This window comes from Oreochromis niloticus, unplaced genomic scaffold, assembly GCF_001858045.2.
Source record: "Oreochromis niloticus isolate F11D_XX unplaced genomic scaffold, O_niloticus_UMD_NMBU tig00008387_pilon, whole genome shotgun sequence".
NCBI classification, from domain to species: Eukaryota; Metazoa; Chordata; class Actinopteri; order Cichliformes; family Cichlidae; genus Oreochromis; species Oreochromis niloticus.
In genome coordinates, this window is record NW_020329162.1 from 4,766 (window position 1) to 24,889 (window position 20,124).

The window sequence follows — 20,124 nt, forward strand, 5'->3', positions numbered from 1 at the left end:
CGCGTGCGCAGTGTGAGAAGCTGCAGTGACACCCTCACGACGGTTGCGAGGATTTCAAACAGGTTTGAAATCCTCCCGACCAAGCGATTGATGATCGGGAGCTGGTCGTGAGGTGTTAATCGCTTCTCGTTACCCCACGTACACTACACGATGCACGAGGCACGATGAAGGACAAACTCGGGCCGATTGCCAAAACGGTCGCACGACTCAAAAAGGGTCAAAAATCGCACAGTGTGAGCCCGGCATTAGTGTGAGCACTCAGGTCGCATCAGAGCATCGGGCGTATAGTGTGAGACCCTGCATCGTGACCTACGAACTTCTAACCCCTGCGAGTCAATCGTACAGTTTGAGCAGGCGCTGAATAACGCCACTGAAAAAATCGCACAGCGTATGCCCAAGGCTCCGCCGATGCTGATGGAAATGGACAAAACGTTAAGAAACGCAAAGCCAGAGGAACAGACTAACACACACTAATGCTGTTTTTGACTTCTATTTATGCCCTCAGTAGGCGTGACCTAACGGCCGCACTTCAAAGCACGGCCGCACTTCAAAGCACTCAGCCTTTTGACGCGTCATGTAATCTTCCTTCTAATGGCGCAACTCCTCCCACTCATTCATAATCCGACCTCCGCGTTTGCACTCGTCCTACAAGAGCTCCCAAATTTGAACATCATTGATGTTCATCGGATTTACAGAGTGACGACAAACCCCGTCAGCATGTTAGATAAAGGATTTAAGTTATATGCTGCATCATATATACACAACTACGAAGGTAAGAAAACGTAAATTAACCGACAAAGAAACGTTAGCTAACGTGAAATGCAAACACTACGCTACTCCGCTATGTGTTTCATTTGATGTCAATTCTCTACATTACATGTTTCCTTAAACGGTGTTTATAGTTGAGGTTTAACTAATGTCACTTTTGTTGTTAGACACTTTTATAATAGCGTTAGGTAGTTGGCTAACTAAGCAGGTAGTTAACTACCCAATGCTACTCTTGCTACGTGTAAAGTATATATGTTTAAGACGTGTTGACATGAGTAGTACAGAAATAATGCTAATGGTTCTTGTATCTTTATTCAGTATCCAAAAAAACACAGGTTGACAGGGGAGGTCGGTGTGAGAGCCCTGTGCTACAGGTCAATGAGGAAGAGTGAGGCACCACACAGACTAAGTGTAGGCAGGAAGCTGTGTAAAGTTGTTAATCCCTGTTCAGTGGGGTTCAGTTCATTTAAGCATTAGTTAAGTTCATTCCTGAAGGCCCATCAACTTGAATGTTTTCCTTGTCCCCCTGCTTTATCACACCTAATTTGACTAGTCAGATGTGTTTGGGTGATCAGAAACAAATTTACACCAAGTTAATACTGCAAATATACACAATCTAAGTTATTACAGTTATCAAGGATGGTTAAATTGTTTTAATAGGGAGAGAAGGAAACACTAAGCATTCAGGAGGGTAAGCCTGTAGGGGTCAGTAACCATAACACTGAACTATGTTCCTGTTCGGCTCTTCCATGAAGATGATGTTACATTTTTAATTTTAGTTCTTTCTTCTTAGATTAAGCTTCTGGATTCATCGCCAGTGCTCCTGTGTGGCAGGTGCTGTTATGTGCAATCACACAGTGGCACTGCTCTTCCAAACAGCACACTACTCACAACTCAGAGTGCCGGTTGTCCCCCTGTGCATAGCTGCACCGAATCTGAACAGCAATGGCACAAGCCACGGACAGTGGTAATTTAAATAAGGTTAAAGTTTTTGAATTAGACCATGTTTACATATGAACAGCAACACCATCCATAGTAAATGTGTCTTCTGTTAGGGTGTGAAGCCAGGACCTATCAACTCTATGATCTTCACTAAGCCGGTACCAAATAGGATGGCCCAGACTGGAGTACGGTAATTAGATTTGTAAAATTTGGTTTCCTGTGTTACAAATGCATGTTGCTATTTGTTCATACATGCATGTGTCAGAATAGGTATTAATATACATACAACATTACACTTTCTGAAGACGGCTAACTCAGTCATGTACATATATACATCCCAGTCTCTAACTTATGCACCACTGTTTCACACTTTTTAGTTTAGTTGTTGTTCAGTATAATAACCTTCTTCCTTACATTATTGTCATTGATGTTTTCTTTAGGAGTGGATTCTACAGAGGCATTGTGGGTCCATTACCAGATCCCTGACCTGACAAGCCCCTTGTGGAAAGTGCCTTTGGGCTGGTGCAGGAGGGCAGTGTTCTGTCATGTCAGCAGCCGGTTTTGACAACCCGGTACATCACACTACACCGTGATGCACCACCAACACCGCACTTGCCTCTGGAGGGGTACGACATCAAGGAAACCCTGCTCGCTCAGACAGCCTGTGATATTTTCTCAAACCGCTGCGCTGAACAAGTTTCCAAAGAACATGCTGTGTGACACAATAAATATCCTTTAACCTGTTAACCTGTGGCTTCTGGAAGAAACTCGGGTGAGTCAGTCACTGCAAACACATTTGTATCATCAAGTGTTTGTCAAATGAAAATGATATGTTTTTCTACACTTAGGATAATTTTCTATGTTGCAGTGCAGTAAAGTGCATGTTTCTTCTGTGTTCAATCATACATGTTCTAATTGTTATAAACAGAAAAAATCTTTTCTTACTTAACTGCTTGATTCTTAACTTGTTTAACTGAAACATGATGAAATGTCATAGTATTATTTTTTTTTTTAAATGTCCTTGGCAGTGCATGTGTCCGCATTGTAACTTACTAATAAAAAGTCCTGTGTGTACTTTGGTGTGTGTTTTATGTTATTTTATTGCAAATAAATAATAGTCATTTGATTTTACAGTTACACACAATCTTATATCTCTGGCATGGCATGGCAAGGCAATATCGGGTACATGCTATTTGAAACCTGACATTCCAGAGCAAAGCATGAAGCACACAGCACGTGGTCAACGTGACTCATATGGAGACTGACAACATTACAAGGAATAAAGGAAAATTGAGGACTTAGCCACAGAAAAGACTTTTTTCCTTTTTTTGTTACAATAACTCGAAAAGGTCAACTATGATTTTTAAATTAATATCATAGGTGTGAGTTTAGAGTTCAGATTTTTTCTGCACATTCTTTTTTTGTATTTAATTATGATGGTAAATACATTTTGCAACATATCTGCCTGCACTTGCACTTGCTCTTAAAGTAGGAACAGTTCACCTTTCCAGCTGTATTTTTAATACTGATGAGTTTACTTTAATTGTTAGCCTATTGGTCAAAATGTATTGTTCTTCTGATTCATGTGTAATGCTTTTCTCAAATAATACATCCACATTTCAGCACGTAAGCAGCTGTTTGTCTCAGTATTACCTGATAACATACTGAGGCCTGCTGATCACGAAGTATGTGGGAAATAAAAGCATGTTAGGAAGAGACTAGGGCCATTTTCAGTTCGCGCCTGCTTTCTCTCCAACGCCTTGGCTCAAAGAATGTGCTGATGCTGAAGTTGACCTCGACCTTGTGAGCCAATTTTTGTTTCATGTCCCACTTCACATGCTGCAGATGCTCCTGCAGCTCAGTCTTCTCATTGTTTGCAGGGATAACCATTTCATTTGAGGAAGAGGAGCAGGAATGTAGTCCAAAGACAAATGGATGTGGAGAGGAACACTGGGACTTTCTCTCTTTCTATCTCTGTTTTTTTCAGTTGCTAGTTTCCCCTCAAGAGGAATGAGCTCATGTTTGTGGGCTCTGTTGCCACATGTTGTGGTTCACTTTCTAGAATAAGGATGAGTTAGTTCCTGGTCAGACCACAGAGAAGCAGCCAGAAAGAAAACGTGCTTCCCTGTCAAGAACAAACACAAAACATTTGCATGACTTAGTGTAATTACTTGAGTACAGAGATTAGACTTAAAGTAGGATCATAATAATTTGTGATTTTTAAAAAAATTATTGTCAAAGGGAACTTATTATGCTCATTTCCCTTTTTTAAAACAATTCCTGCATTTTACCAGAGCGGTTTTGCATGATTCACAGTTTTATAAAAATCCTTAGCTTTTTGGCTGAGATGAGCATTTAGAGACATTCCATTCACCTGAAGTAATTTACAGCCAATAGTATAGCAAAACTGCCTGAACGAGGCATGACGGAGACACACTTTCGTGTTTTTTATGCAAAATTCAGACCCTACCTTCTGAATGTTGCTCATATTGTTTTTCCAGTCTTCTAATTTCCAATTTTGGTGAGCCTGTGCTGTCTTAGTTGACGGGAGTGGGACCTGATGTAGTCTTCTGCTGTTGTAGACCATCTGCTACAGGATTCAATGTGTTATTCAGAGATGTCTTTCTACACACCTTGGTTGATATGAGTGGTTATTTGAGTTATTTCTGCTTTCCTATTATCTTGAAGCAGTCTCGCCATTCTCCTCTGACATCAACAAGGCATTTTTACTCAAAGGACTGCTGCTCACTGCATATGTTCCTCTTTTTAATCCCCAGAGATGGTTGTGTGGGAAAATCCTAGTAGATCAACAGTTTCTGAAATACTCAGACCAGCCTGTCTTACACCAACAAATATGCAAAGTTTAAAGTTACCTAACTCACTTTTCTTCCCCAAAAAAGTATGTGGATCCTTTAATATAACTGGAAGAATTTCTATCCTGCTTGTTCAGAATCATTATTGCTTAGGAAAAGAAATGCACAGAGAATACTTTTGCTAAATGTAGTCTTTTCGGTGAGGTTAGGATAGCACTTCAAGTGCAGCATCATCCTGGATTTAGGTGTCAAGACTGATATGCATCTTTCTCTCCCTGTGGCTTTTTACATCTGGAATCAAACAGAATTGCAACTCATGAAAGAATTGTTTCCATACAAACATGCAGACTGCCTTCCAGTTTAACTCCACTCCTCAGCTTGTATAAAACCCTTTATAGTTCACTCTGTCTCCCTGCCCCAAAAAGCCACAGTACGACCAGAGATTATATATGCCAAGTAATGAGATGAAGAATAGGGACGATGGCATGTGGAGTTGATGCTGAGGAGAATTTACAACATCTGCCTTCTTTGTTGTGGCAAATGCATGAGTTGGACCAATGTTTTGGTTAATTTCATGTCTGAACCAGACATGAAGAACCCTCGGTTTCTTGTTATGAAACTGAGTGCTCTTATGGGATGAACAAGAAAATAATCTCATATATTGTAATTCAGAAAAAAATGAGAAAAATATATATATAAAAAAAAAGCCAAAAGAAAACACCGGTCATATCTTTAGAAAGCAACATTATGCCACAGACTGTCACTGTTGTGAGTCCATCCATTAGTTTGCAAAAACTTGTTATGAAGCCTCAAGCTGTGCACTTTTGCCGTGACAGTCTAGACATGTTGAATCTGGGATGTGACAAGTGAGTGTGGATTTCACTGTTTAATTGAGGCACACGCTCAAAGGCTTGCAAGTTGTCAGTTACACAAAGGAGAACATAATTTATACAATGAAAGTCACATTGTATTAAATAAGACTTGAAACTAGTGACTCTGGCCACGAATTCATCAGGAAAGTGTTTCCTGAGGTTGTGGATCAAAGTCTTTGTTTTCCAGACTTCCATAGAAGAAGAATTATTTTCGAAACCAAATGAGTTCCCTCCTCACGGCCATCAGGAATACTGAAAGCTGAATTACTGGCTTCACTTTCCAAACGCCAAAGCTACATTCATGTTTTATATGCAGTCTATGGTTCTGGCATTTATTGTTACTGTGACTGTGAAGCGTCCCTTGTGTTAACGGCACAAACTGCTGACAACAATCCATGAACGCTCCAACCTCCTGAAAGAATTCACTGTCAAAGTCTTGTGTTCATCTATGGTAGGTCAGCTACACAGTATTACACAGGTGGTTCTAATGTTAAAATCTTTCTCCTGAGATACAAAGTTTTGAATTATCATGTGCCATGATAACTTACAGATCTCACTGTGCCATATTATCCCAGTAGAGCACTTTGATCAACGACTACAGGCTTGCTTGTCGTTCCTAGAGCCTCTAAAAGTAGAATGCGAGGCAGAGCCTTCAAGTCTCAGGTTCCTTTGTAGAACCATTTACACTTTGGATTCAGGAGACAGACGTCCCCTGTGTTTTTAAGGTTAGCCTTAAAGTGTTCCTTTTTGAAACATCACTTAGTTATGCATCTTACATCAGTCTGTTGGAGGCCTTCCCATGATGGACACAGCATTTCTTCTCCACGTGTCTATGTGCCACTGCTGAACGTCATTAACAATGCCCTCTCTCTCCTGTAGTCTGTGTTTTGTTGATCGTTCTTCCTCTTTTATGTTTTTTCTTTAACCTAAGAGCTTGGTTCTGCTGAATGGTTCTTCCTATTAAATGGGAGTGATTTTTGGACTTCTCTCTGGTATTGTATGGCCTAGCTGATGATATAAAGCACTTTGAGGTGGGTGGTGTTATGCATTGGCTCTGTAACTGAACTAGCTAATTATTCTGTATGTAAAAAATAAAAAAAAATATAAGAGAACCAATTATTTATCTTGTATTTTTAAAGGTTTTTTTTTTCAGAATCATTTACAAAATGACTGCATCCATACTCAATAGTTTTTCGGGTACAAAATGTTAGTTTTCATCCTTTGATTAAACTCATTGGCACAATGGGGGTGTGATATCGCACCAGAGAGAAATGTGAACAGGCAAAGGTCTCCCCATGATTTTCCAGCCTATTCCATGGACTAAAATTGACTAAAATTATTATTTTAGTTTAATCAGATCTCTCCATTGTGAACTAAAATGGCTCAAAAATGATCAATATATTAAAAACATTTGCTCTCTCTGGAAAAAAACCCTCACTCACTATCAGAAAACATCTGATCTTGTGGTTAGAGACAAAAAAATATACTTGAAACATCAGTACAATAGTCTACATGTGTGTAAAAGTAGTCCCTCTTGCATACCTTCACGCTTTGATGTATCAAATAAAAAGTTAAAGTCTTACTTTCCTGCAGGATAACTGAAACCATGTTGACACGACTTCACAGCCTTTATTCAGACTGCCGGCCACGGGGGGGATTTTTCATCCAATCATTTTTACATCCGTTTCACATGTGGAAACAATCATACACGTGATTACAGCTAGAAGCTGTCAGTCAAAACACCTATGTGCTGTACACCTCCACATGCCTCAGCTGTGTGATCTCTGTGACACACACACACACACACACACATGTCCAACTTAACTTCCTCCCTCTCTTTTCTTTTCACCTGCTGACGTGCAGCGATTTCCTGCTTCCAATTCCCCTCCACAAATCTGCAGAAATAATTATTGATATTATTTTAGGATGAGCAGGGATGTTTTTCTTTTTTTGTGAGACATTAAAAGGGAGAAGAGCTGTTAGAAAGTCTTTTCAGAGTGATTGGATCAATCTTTTCAACCTGCAAAATCAAACTTTTCTGATTTGTTGTTTAGAGATGCTAATTCCCCACTGGTCTATTTTTTGATCACATGAATGCTACTCCCGCTAACAACTGACTGTGACCGTGGAGTGCTGGAGGGAGGAACTATCCCAGTATAATTTCCAGAAGCAAAGATGCCACCAAAGACGATTGTGTTAACCCTTTAAAGCCGGTCGGAGCGGGCACGCTCTGTTGTGCGTAACTGTTTTTAAATCCCGGTAGCACTGCAACCATGTAAGCTAGCGCAATAATTTTTTTTGCATATGAAACCGGAGGAGTTGTACTTACATTTTATGCCATCAGCTTGTCCTAGGTCACGGTTTCCTTCCACATATAGCTTTGCAAAAACTGCATAAAAAGCGCTTGCAGCAACAAAAACATAATATTCCAGAAACACGCTTTGCCGATCCGATCAGCTGTTCGTAACACTTCCTACTCCATCAGCGCAATGTCCACCGTGATCTGCCCGAAACCGGACGTGACGTCATTTTGCGGAAATGTAGTTTCTTTTACCATCAGGGGCTTATGAGCCTATACTTGTGTTTTTAAAAGTTATGTTTGACTTTATGACTTTCTGTGTCGTTTCTGGGATGCTTAGGACTCATATTGCACTGCTGGAAATAGTTTATTTTGATGCATATGCTGTTTTTTCGCAAATTTGCATTATAATATTTATTTTCGATTTTCCTGCAGTATATGAAAATTGGTGTATTTCAAAAATAAAACTATGAAGACACTTAAAATAAATTTCCTGTGGTGGGAAACTAGTTTGTGAAACTTTTTTGTATTTACAGTTTTGAGGGATAAGCCTCTTAAATTTCTCTAACTAGAAATATATGTTAAAAAAACAAAAACGATTTTCAATTTTTTTGTAGTTTATTGCACTTTTTTGCAATTTATGTACTTACTATGCACTTAATGCATACATATTATTAAAATTTGGGTTATAATGGTTGTATTGATGTATATCAACTTGAAATGCTCCCAAAAATGGCACTACAGCATGTAAAAATATAATATAAGCTCTGGCGGACTTGGTTCTATGGTAGGTCTTAAAGGTAATCCAGGTATCCAGGTAAGGAAATTCTATAACGTTTGTTCTCTTAAATTCAAGCCACAGAGATGTGGTGTTTAGAAACAATGCATCTCAAATGTTCTGATACTCCTGATGCATACGGGATCCCTACAGGCTTTCGAGAAGGCAGCTGTCCTTCTCTCCTGGATCGGCTGGAGCTTTCTTTAGGTGCCTTCCCAGCTTTGACAAAAGTCCAGCTGGAGTAACCACATTTACTCAGGGCATTCTTGATGTGATGTTCTTCTGCTTCTTTGGCCGCTGTGACTGTGGGGATGGTGTTCGCTCTCTGTTGTAGCTTCCTGATGACAACCAGTTTATGCTCCATTGGATGATGAGAGTCAAACCTTAAATACTGATCCGTATGTGTAGGTTTACGGTACACATCAGCTTTTAGATGTCCCCCATTACTGATGGAAATGTCACAATCTAAGAAGGCTAACCTGCTACTTCAGACAGTCTATCACCCTCTTCCTGTAACCATTTCCTGGGTCCTAGGGGCTCATAAGTATTTTCGTCACTGAGCAGTGACGAAATGTTCTCATGATAGTCTGGCTGGTTTAGCAAAACTGTGCACCTACCTTTGTCTGCCTAAAGGATGATAATGTGATGGGAGTGCCTTCCTCTCTTCCATGCTGATGTTGGATGCTGGGGGCTTTGCGTTGCTGAGACAGACCGAAACGTCTGCCCGTAGTTGCTCTGCTTCCACGTCTGCAATATTGTTCTTTCAAATTGCTCTTTCTGTGGCTGTGATCAGTTCCACTAGCGGGATTTGTCTTGGCGTCACAGCAAAATTCAAACCTTCAGCAAGGATGTTTTTCTCTGTTTGGGTGAGCTGTCTGTCAGACAAATTCTTCACCCACTTGTCCACATCCTCGGTTTGGCATCCTTCTCTCTTCTGACCACTGAGGACACTCTTTGTATTTTGCTGTGGTTTCCGACGCACAACAAGTCAAACTCTGTTGCCTGGTTTTAGACTTCTCGTGCTGTGCTAGACGATCCTTCTCGGTGAATTCAAACACCTTTTTAAGAGCATTGTCATCTAGAAGCATTGTAAGTCTCTGTCGGATCCACTCCTCTTCAGATTTTAACACGTCGATGGTAAAACTTGTTTGCCTCACCCGTTCATTAAGCAGCTTTTAGCAGACTTTTAGGAGTAATCCTGTCTTGTCGGCATCTGAGGCTGAATCTCAGGTGGTTCCTGTAATCAGCCATCTTGCATGCTGTTTGCTCATACTGATGTACTGATCTACTTACCTGGATGATTGAGCATGCATCAAGACGTTATACTTAGAAAGTGTTAGTACATTTGTGAACACTACTCTTCAGTAGCGCTGAATGCTAAAAGAAGCAGTTGCCATCTTTCTGATGGTAAATGGCCTGCATTTGTATAGCGCTTTATTCAGTCCCTAAGGACCCCAAAGCGCTTTACACTACATTCAGTCATTCACCCATTCACACACTGGCAATGGCAAGCTACATTGTAGCCACAGCTGCCCTGGGGCGCACTGACAGAGGCGAGGCTGCCGGACACTGGCGCCACCGGGCCCTCTGACCACCACCAGTGAAGGTGAACCACATTGAAGTTCACCTGTTTAAACAAATCTACATTTTATTATTTCAGCAGTACATGTGCAGCATTTTAGTGGCACATATAAACAGTACACAAAGTAAAAAGCTCTGTGAGTTTTCAGGTGAAATCCTTTTTTAATTCCTAAGCTCTTCTATCTGTTATGAGCTGCACAGTGTTATAAAAGATACACAGAACACAGCCAAGACACAACATACCTGCATCTGTGATTTTCTAGCTTTTTGAACCAAAGAAAAAGCAATGCATAACAGAACAATCAGATCCTTTCACTATATGGGGTTAAGTGTTTTTTAAATTTATTTTGTCACCAATCTGCAGCTCTTTTTATTTAGAAATGTCCAAAGAAATTAAGTCTGCTGAAAAATACAGAGAATATGATCTGTAAAAATCAACATGCTTTTTTTTTTCAGTTCAGTCTTACATTCACTGACTTTAAAAAATTGCAATTTTTGTCCCTTTACTTCTTGTTTGTTAAGTTGGAAATGAAATGGCACAAAATCCAATTTGAATTTGAGCTGGAAAGAAAAGCTGAAGAAACTGCCACTTGGATGCTATGAAGATATACTGTAACTTTAATTAAAAACATGTTAAAATTACAAATAAAAAACATGTATAAATACTGTAGTATACTACAAACTGCCCTTTATTTTCTAAAAAAACTAATGCCAGTACAAAATGATTTACTTAAAAAAACATTCAACCTTCTTTTGCTTGTTTTTATGGTTAACTTAACATATCAGTTTTTTAAAAGGAGATGACAAACAAACAGAGAGAAAAATATGGAAGGAGTCAAGGGTGTTATCTTTGGCTGTTGTTTTATAAAGAAAGTAATAACTCTGGAGCCAAAGTGCTGAATCTGACGCCTCTAGAAGATAAATGAGAGACATCAGGCCCAAGCTCAGAGGCCTGGCCGCCACACAGTCGTACGGAAAGCTACAGATGTTGCTGTGCACAAAAGAGTGCGCAGCTGTGTATTTACTTTCATTTATGGACCTGTGAATGGGATGGAAATTATACAACTAAAATTCTGATTGGTTCCATTAATCTGTGGATAAATATATAACTAGAAATGTAACCATTTTGCATTTCAAATTTCTAACACTCTAAATCGGTTTATTAACTTTACTATGTCAAATTTGATTGGATCCTGTTTTAACTGCAAATTATTGTTGCTATAGGCATTTCCCCACTTTGGCAACTTTCTTTAGCAAATTTAATTTAATATATTTGTGAAATGTGAAGGATTACATAAGGTGGAGTCAGAAAAACAGCTCAGCGAGGCCATTTTTCATGCGTGATGAGGGTGTTGAGGAGGTTCAGTGTCATGGTGAGCTGCAGCATTTCACATTTCATTTGCTTTATCGCTTCCTGTGCTCCGAAAAGAATTTCCACATATCCTTCTGCCTGATGTCTAAGAAGAATTTGAATGAGAATGAAATAATCTGCTGTAAAATTCAGCCAGGAGTTTACTCTTCAACGCACAACTATTTATGGAGATTTCTACAATAAAAAATATCTCCATTATATGATATCGATGCAGGCAGTGTTTGTGTGGGAGTGGCTTAGGGCTGCAATCACAGACTGGATTCAGTGACATAGCCTGAAAAAGTGAAACAGTCTCAAACCTGCATTCTTTTTAATGGCCAGCAGGGGGTGAAAATATAAGTCTACAAGCCTATTTGCAGATCTTTAACCTCAGTGAACACTTTTTACCAGATTCACGGCTTCAGAGTATTTTTTTTTAATATAGTACAATCTTTATTTTCTAAATTGTAGTTTCATTGAGGATAAAATAGTAAGCAGGGCCTGCCTTTGGATGTGGCTTCTTTCTTCAGCATTGAGTTTCTCAGACAGATCCTCCCATGCTTTTCATGACTAGTTTCAAAACACAAAAACAGTAATGCCACTGGCCACAATGCTCACTTTTATATACAATCCAATGGTCTACTTTCCAGATTAAATTTATACAAATTTAGATTTTATGCAGAGTAAATAGAAAGTCAAAGATGCAAAGTGATGCAAATACAATATTTCAAATATTTTAAGAACAGGTAAAAAAAAAAAAAACCCATCATGCTTGGCAGTAAAAGCCTGTGTGCAGTACAAACTTACTGCTGCTTGTACAGACCTGCAGCTGAAAGATTTACCTTTGCTTTAATGTAGAAAACAACAACAAAAGAAGATGTCAGTTATTGGTTGTAACTGTATTTGTGAAAGATACAAAAGGCAAAACTTTGGTCTGAACACTGTATTGTTGAAACATTTATTGGCATTAGTGATTTATCTAATGATTATTTGTTGTTGTTTCTTCTATAAAATATTAAAAATACAAAATCCAGTCACACAGAAAGTTTAAGAAGATAATGTGAAGAGTTTTTGTTAATGTACTGATTAGCTGACAAACTATTTGACCTCTAATGTGTTATATATCATTAAATAGAATGAGCAACAATACAGATGTTTAATCGTTGTTGCATATATTAAAGTGATTATGAAAAGAAGCCCAGCAGCCCAGAGTTTTCATTGCCTTTCACTATTATGCAGACACGATGGAGGTATGTAATGTAATGCAGATGTCACATGTGATGATTTAATGTGATCAGCTAGCCAAAGAACACTGATACTGTATGCAGATGTAATCGATGACAGAAGGTATTATGTGGTGCATTCACAAGATTATGAGAAACTTGACCTCTGACCTTGATCTTGAAGTCAAAGTAACTGTGATTTGAATTTGTGGAAAATTTTAGTAGACACACCCACAGCATCAAGTTCGACACCATACATCAACTCATTCACAAGTTATCACATTCACAAACTTGAGTGCCGAGATTGTGAATGTGATAACTTGTGAATGTGATGATACACACAGCATCAGTTTGAAAATTAAAGTAACTTTAAAAGTGGCTGCATGACAAAGGATGACGTGTGCCGTTCCTTTTCTGGTACAATGACAGGTTTTGAGTGGCAGGAAGGATGAAGACTCCCAGTTTGTAATTTCCCTTGTTTCCACCCACTCATTGCCAAATCTTTATTTTCTCCTGCTTTCATCCATGTCATTAAAATTCGTCATCTTTAATTTTCTTGGTGTTTAAATGTTGTTTTATCTCATTTGTTCACCTTTTTCTTATTTTCTGCCTTGTCCAATCCCTGTGTTCTCATGTTATTCTCTTTGTTAATTTGTTTTCGTTTGGGTCTTTTTAAATGTTGCTTTTGTTTTGTTATAATTTTTTTCCACATGCATCTAGTTCTTGTTTCCTCTTCGTATTTCTCATGTTTTTGAGATTTTCTTGTTGTATTTTTTTTTTTGTTTCATGCTGTTCTTTTGTGCATTTTTTCCTCATTGTGTTTCCCCTCACAGAACCAAAACTGATTTCTAAAGAAATACAATTTAAGTATCAGCTTGAACACGAGCCTTTCATCATTTTAAGAAACTTAACCTGTTAGATTGACCTTGAGGTCCTTTGAGATTACTGAAATTTAAAATCACCTGAGATTGTTAATAGATAAACACGGTATCAGTTCCTACACCACCTCATTCACAACTTGTTTGTCTATGCCATCATTATAAGCCTTTTAGGACTGAGGGGTAAAAACTTGTTGGTTCTATTAAATTTAGTATGAGCAGCTTTCATATTTAACATTTCATAAGTTGAGTTTGTATTATCATCACAATAATGAGTAGGGCATAAATGTTTTATAAACAATGTGTCCTGTTTCATTTACATTTCACTCTGTTTGCCACTTTATATGGATTAACATGGAATAACCAAATGGAAAAGGTATATTGTTTTATTTCATGTTTATTTATTTTAAAATGAAAGCAAAGATAACATGCAGAGGTCTTCCTCCAGCGAGCTCTAACTCACGGCGAAAAAGTTAAGTCCACTGGTGATGAAAGCGTCACGAAATCTGGAGGGAACCTCCAGCTTTCCACGCCTGCTGTGATGGATGCTTACAAGCGGGTGAGATGGATATCAGAGTGCAGGAGCCCAGGAACAGGTCCAAGACCTGAACACAAGGAGATTGGAAAGAAAGCGTTGTGAAACCCGATGTCAAATAGCAATGCCAAAATAGATTCCCTGCTGTGATGTCACATATCAATACCAGACTCACCTCTCTGCTGTGATGTCAAATATCAATGCCAGATTCGCCTCTCTGCTGTGATGTCAAATATCAATACCAGACTTGTCTCTCTGCTGTGATGTCAAATATCAATACCAGAAGTGACTCTCTGCTGTGATGTCAAATATCAAAACCAGAATCATGATTCTGCTGTGATGTCAACAATTAATTCCAGACTCGCGTCTCTACTGTGATGTCAAATATCAATGGCAGAGTAGATTGCCGGCTGTGATGTCAAATATCAATACCAGACTCACCTCTCTGCTGTGATGTCAAATATCAATACCAGACTTGTCTCTCTGCTGTGATGTCAAATATCAATGCCAGAGTAGATTCCCGGCTGTGATGTCAAATATCAATACCAGACTTGTCTCTCTGCTGTGATGTCAAATAGCAATACCAGACTCGCGTCTCTGCTGTGATGTCAAATATCAATACCAGACTTGTCTCTCTACTGTGATGTCAAATATCAATACCAGACTCACAACTTATCAGCAATCGCCGCTCGCCGGGCGTGTTTCTTATGTGGCGTATGAGCAATTGCCATAATTGGGCGTGTCTGTGACATAACTTATCAGCAATCGCCGCTCGCCGGGCGTGTCTGTGACGTGACGTATTAGCGATCGCCAGTGTCAGGGCGTGACTGTTTTGTGACTTATCAGCAATCGCAGCTCGCCCGGCGTGTCTATGACGTGACGTATTAGCGATCGCCAATGTCATGGCGTGACTGTTTTGTGACTTATCAGCAATCGCCACTTGCAGGCCGTGTTTGTTATGTGACGTATGAGCAATCGCCAATAGTTGGGCGTGTCTGTGACATAACTTATCAACAATCGCCACTCACACGGGGTGTGTCTGACGTGAAGTATGAGTGATCGCCCATCACAGGGCGTGTCTCTGACGTGACTTATCAGCAGTCACCGCTGGCCGGGCGTGTCTGTCATGTGACGTATTAGCTATCGCCAATGTCAGGGCATGACTGTTTTGTGACTTATCAGCAATCGCCGCTCGCCGGGCGTGTCTGTAACGTGACGTATTAACAATCGCCAATGTCAGGGCGTGACTGTTTTGTGACTTATCAGCAATCGCGGCACGCCCGGCGTGTCTATGACGTGACGTATTAGCGATCGCCAGTGTCAGGACATGACTCTTTTGTGACTTATCAGCAATCGCCGCTCGCCGGCGTGTCTGTGACGTGACGTATTAGCGATCGCCAATGTCAGGGCGTGACTGTGATGTGACTTATCGGCAATCGCCGCTCGCCGGGCGTGTTTGTTATGTGATGTATGAGCAATTGCCAATAATTGGGCGTGTCTGTGACATAACTTATCAGCAATCGCGGCTCGCCCGGCGTGTCTATGACGTGACGTATTAGCGATCGCCAATGTCAGGGCGTGACTGTTTTGTGACTTATCAGCAGTCGCCACTCGCAGGCCGTGTTTGTTATGTGACGTATGAGCAATCGCCAAAAGTTGGGCGTGTCTGTGACATAAATTAACGGCAATCGCCACTCACACCGGGTGTGTCTGACGTGAAGTATGAGTGATCGCCGATCACAGTGCGTGTCTCTGACGTGACTTATCAACAATCGCCGCTCGCCGGGCGTGTCTGTGACGTGACTTATTAGAGATCGCCAATGTCAGGGCGTGACTGTGATGTGACTTATCAGCAATCGCCACTCACACGGGGTGTGTCTGACGTGAAGCATGAGCTATCGCCGAGCACAGGGAGTGTCTCTGACGTGATGTCAAATATCAATACAAGACTTGTCTCTCTGCTGTGATGTCAAATATCAATACCAGACTCATCACTCTGCTGTGATGTCAAATATCAATGCCAGATTCGTGTTTCTACTCTTATTTCAAATGTCACTACCAGACTTGACTCTCTGCTGTGATGTCAAATATCAATGCCAGATTCGCGTCTCTGCTGTGATGTCAAATATCAAAACCAGAATCATGATTCTGCTGTGATTTCAAATAGCAATTCTAGACTCGTCTCTCTGCTGTGATGTCAAATATCAATGCCAGACTCGCGTCTCTGCTGTGATGTCACATATCAATGCCAGAGTAGATTCTCTGCTGTGATGTCAAATATCAATACCAGACTTGTCTCTCTCCTGTGATGTCAAATAGCAATGCAAGAGTAGATTCCCTGCTGTGATGTCACACATCAATTCCAGGTTTGTGTCTCTGCTGTGATGTCAAATATAAAAACCAGACTCACCTCTCTGCTGTGATCTCAAATATCAATGCCAGATTCGCCTCGCTGCTATGATGTCAAATATCAATACCAGACTTGTCTCTCTGCTGTGATGTCAAATATCAATACCAGACTCGTGTTTCTACTGTTATTTCAAATGTCACTACCACACTTGACTCTCTGCTGTGATGTCAAATATCAAAACCAGAATCATGATTCTGCTGTGATTTCAAATAGCAATTCTAGACTCGACTCTCTGCTGTGATGTCAAATATCAACACCAGATTCGACTCTCTGCTGTGATGTCAAATATCAATACCAGACGTGTCTCTCTGCTTTGATGTCAAATATCAATGCCAGACTCGTGTTTCTACTGTTATTTCAAATGTCACTACCAGACTTGACTCTCTGCTGTGATGTCAAATATCATACCAGACTTGTCTCTCTCTCTTTGATGTCAAATAGCAATGCAAGAGTAGATTCCCTGCTGTAATGTCAATATCAATACCAGACTCGTGTCTCTTCTGTGAATTCAAATATCAATGCCAGACATGTCTCTCTGCTGTGATGTCAAATATCAATGCCAGATTCGCCTCGCTGCTGTGATGTCAAATATCAATGCCAGATTCGCCTCGCTGCTGTGATGTCAATATCAATACCAGACTCGCGTCTCTTCTGTGAATTCAATATCAATGCCAGACTCGCGTCTCTGCTGTGATGTCAATAGCTCACACGGGTGTGTCTGACGTGAAGTATGAGTGATCGCTGATCATAGGGCGTGTCTCTGATGTGACTTATCAGCAGTCACCGCTCGCCGGGCGTGTCTGTCACGTGACGTATGAGCAATCGCCAATAGTTGGGCGTGTCTGTGACATAAATTAACGGCAATCGCCACTCACACGGGGTGTGTCTGACGTGAAGTATGAGTGATCGCCGATCACAGGGCGTGTCTCTGACGTGACTTATCAACAATCGCCGCTCGCCGGGCGTGTCTGTGACGTGACTTATTAGAGATCGCCAATGTCAGGGCGTGACTGTGATGTGACTTATCAGCAATCGCCACTCACACGGGGTGTGTCTGACGTGAAGCATGAGCTATCGCCGAGCACAGGGCGTGTCTCTGACGTGATGTCAAATATCAATACAAGACTTGTCTCTCTGCTGTGATGTCAAATATCAATGCCAGATTCGTGTTTCTACTGTTATTTCAAATGTCACTACCAGACTTGACTCTCTGCTGTGATGTCAAATATCAATGCCAGACTTGTCTCTCTGCTGTGATGTCAATATCAATACCAGACTCGTGTTTCTACTCTTATTTCAAATGTCACTACCAGACTTGACTCTCTGCTGTGATGTCAAATATCAATGCCAGATTCGCGTCTCTGCTGTGATGTCAAATATCAAAACCAGAATCATGATTCTGCTGTGATTTCAAATAGCAATTCTAGACTCGTCTCTCTGCTGTGATGTCAAATATCAATGCCAGACTCGCGTCTCTGCTGTGATGTCACATATCAATGCCAGATTCGACTCTCTGCTGTGATGTCAAATATCAATACCAGACGTGTCTCTCTGCTGTGATGTCAAATATCAATGCCAGACTCGTGTTTCTACTGTTATTCAAATGTCACTACCAGACTTGACTCTCTGCTGTGATGTCAAATATCAATACCAGACTTGTCTCTCTCCTTTGATGTCAATAGCAATGCAAGAGTAGATTCCCTGCTGTGATGTCAAATATCAATACCAGACTCGCGTCTCTTCTGTGAATTCAATATCAATGCCAGACATGTCTCTCTGCTGTGATGTCAAATATCAATGCCAGACTCGCGTCTCTGCTGTGATGTCAAATAGCTCACACGGGGTGTGTCTGACGTGAAGTATGAGTGATCGCTGATCATAGGGCGTCTCTGATGTGACTTATCAGCAGTCACCGCTCGCCGGGCGTGTCTGTCACGTGACGTATGAGCATCGCAATAGTTGGCTGTGTCTGTGACATAAATTAACGGCAATCGCCACTCACACGGGGTGTGTCTGACGTGAAGTATGAGTGATCGCCGATCACAGGGCGTGTCTCTGACGTGACTTATCAGCAATCGCCGCTCGCCGGGCGTGTCTGTGACGTGACATATTAGCGATCGCCAATGTCAGGGCGTGACTGTGATGTGACTTTTCGGCAATCGCGCTCGCCGGGCGTGTTTGTTATGTGATGTATGAGCAATTGCCAATAATTGGGCGTGTCTGTGACATAACTTATCAGCAATCGCGGCTCGCCCGGCGTGTCTATGACGTGACGTATTAGCGATCGCCAATGTCAGGGCGTGACTGTTTTGTGACTTATCAGTAATCGCCACTCGCAGGCCGTGTTTGTTATGTGACGTATGAGCAATCGCCAATAGTTGGGCGTGTTTGTGACATAACTTATCAGCAATCGCCACTCACACGGGGTGTGTCTGACGTGAAGTATGAGTGATCGCCGATCACAGGCGTGTCTCTGACGTGACTTATCAGCAATCGCCGCTCGCCGGGCGTGTCTGTGACGTGACTTATTAGAGATCGCCAATGTCAGGGCGTGACTGTGATGTGACTATCAGCAATCGCCACTCACACGGGGTTGTGTCTGACGTGAAGTATGAGCTATCGCCGAGCACAGGGCGTGTCTCTGACGTGATGTCAAATATCAATACAAGACGCATATGTCACGGCGTGACTGTTTTGTGACTTATCAGCATTCGCAGCTCGCCCGGCGTATCTATGACGTGACGTATTAGCGATCGCCAATGTGTGGGCGTGACTGTGATGTGACTTATCAGCAAACGCCACTCGAGGCCGTGTTTGTTATTGACGTATGAGCAATCGCCCATAGTTGGGCGTGTCTTTGACATAACTTATCAGCAATCGCCGCTCGCCGGGCGTGTCTGTGACGTGACGTATTAGCGATCGCCAATTTCAGGGCGTGACTGTGATGTGACTTATCAGCAAACGCCACTCGCAGGCCGTGTTTGTTATGTGACGTATGAGCAATCGCCCATAGTTGGGCGTGTCGTTGACATAACTTATCAGCAATCGCCGCTCGCCGGGCGTGTCTGTGACGTGACTTATTAGAGATCGCCATGTGTGGGCGTGACTGTGATGTGACTTATCAGCAAACGCCACTCGAAGGCCGTGTTGTTATGTGACGTATGAGCAATCGCCCATAGTTGGGCGTGTCTGTGACATAACTTATCAACAATCGCACTCACACGGGTGTGTCTGACGTGAAGTAGAGTGATCGCCCATCACAGGGCGTGTCTTGACGTGACTATCAGCAGTCACGCTGGCCGGGGTGTCTGTCATGTGACGTATTAGCTATCGCCAATGTCAGGCATGACTGTTTGTGACTTATCAGCAATCGCCGCTCGCCGGGCGTGTCTGTAACGTGACGTATTAACAATCGCCAATGTCAGGCGTGACTGTTTGTGACTTATCAGCAATCGCGGCACGCCCGGCGTGTCTATGACGTGACGTATTAGCGATCGCCAGTGTCAGGACATGACTCTTTGTGACTTATCAGCATCGCCGCTCGCCGGGCGTGTCTGTGACGTGATTATTAGCGATCGCCAATGTCAGGCGTGACTGTGATGTGACTTATCGGCAATCGCCGCTCGCCCGGCGTGTTTGTTATGTGATGTATGAGCAATGCCAATAATTGGGCG

At 41.5% G+C, this 20,124-nt stretch overlaps 1 protein-coding gene and 1 long non-coding RNA gene across 5 annotated transcripts; one reads left to right on the forward strand and one right to left on the reverse strand.

Moving 5' to 3' along the window:
• Positions 1–249: 249 nt before the first annotated feature.
• Positions 250–2,784, forward strand: LOC112845653 (uncharacterized). Of its 2 annotated transcripts, XM_025905073.1 has the most exons (5): positions 250–772; positions 1,087–1,179; positions 1,562–1,735; positions 1,824–1,900; positions 2,151–2,784. In XM_025905073.1, exons 1-5 carry the CDS (start codon positions 743–745, stop codon positions 2,194–2,196), a joined length of 420 nt encoding a protein of 139 aa, XP_025760858.1. In that variant the 5' UTR covers positions 250–742; the 3' UTR covers positions 2,197–2,784. The 2 variants fall into 2 exon arrangements, with proteins under 2 accessions (XP_025760858.1, XP_025760859.1); XM_025905074.1 differs by lacking the exon at positions 1,087–1,179 and having other exon boundaries at positions 325–772.
• Positions 2,554–8,051, reverse strand: LOC109198251 (uncharacterized). Of its 3 annotated transcripts, none has more exons than XR_002059147.2 (4): positions 7,725–8,051; positions 6,979–7,290; positions 4,181–4,297; positions 2,554–3,835 (listed from the first exon to the last, which is right to left on the reverse strand). It is a non-coding gene; the product is annotated as an uncharacterized LOC109198251 (long non-coding RNA). The 3 variants fall into 3 exon arrangements; XR_002059146.2 differs by having other exon boundaries at positions 4,181–4,300; positions 7,725–8,050; XR_003218524.1 differs by lacking the exons at positions 6,979–7,290; positions 7,725–8,051 and adding an exon at positions 4,593–6,544 and having other exon boundaries at positions 4,181–4,508.
• Positions 8,052–20,124: the final 12,073 nt, after the last annotated feature.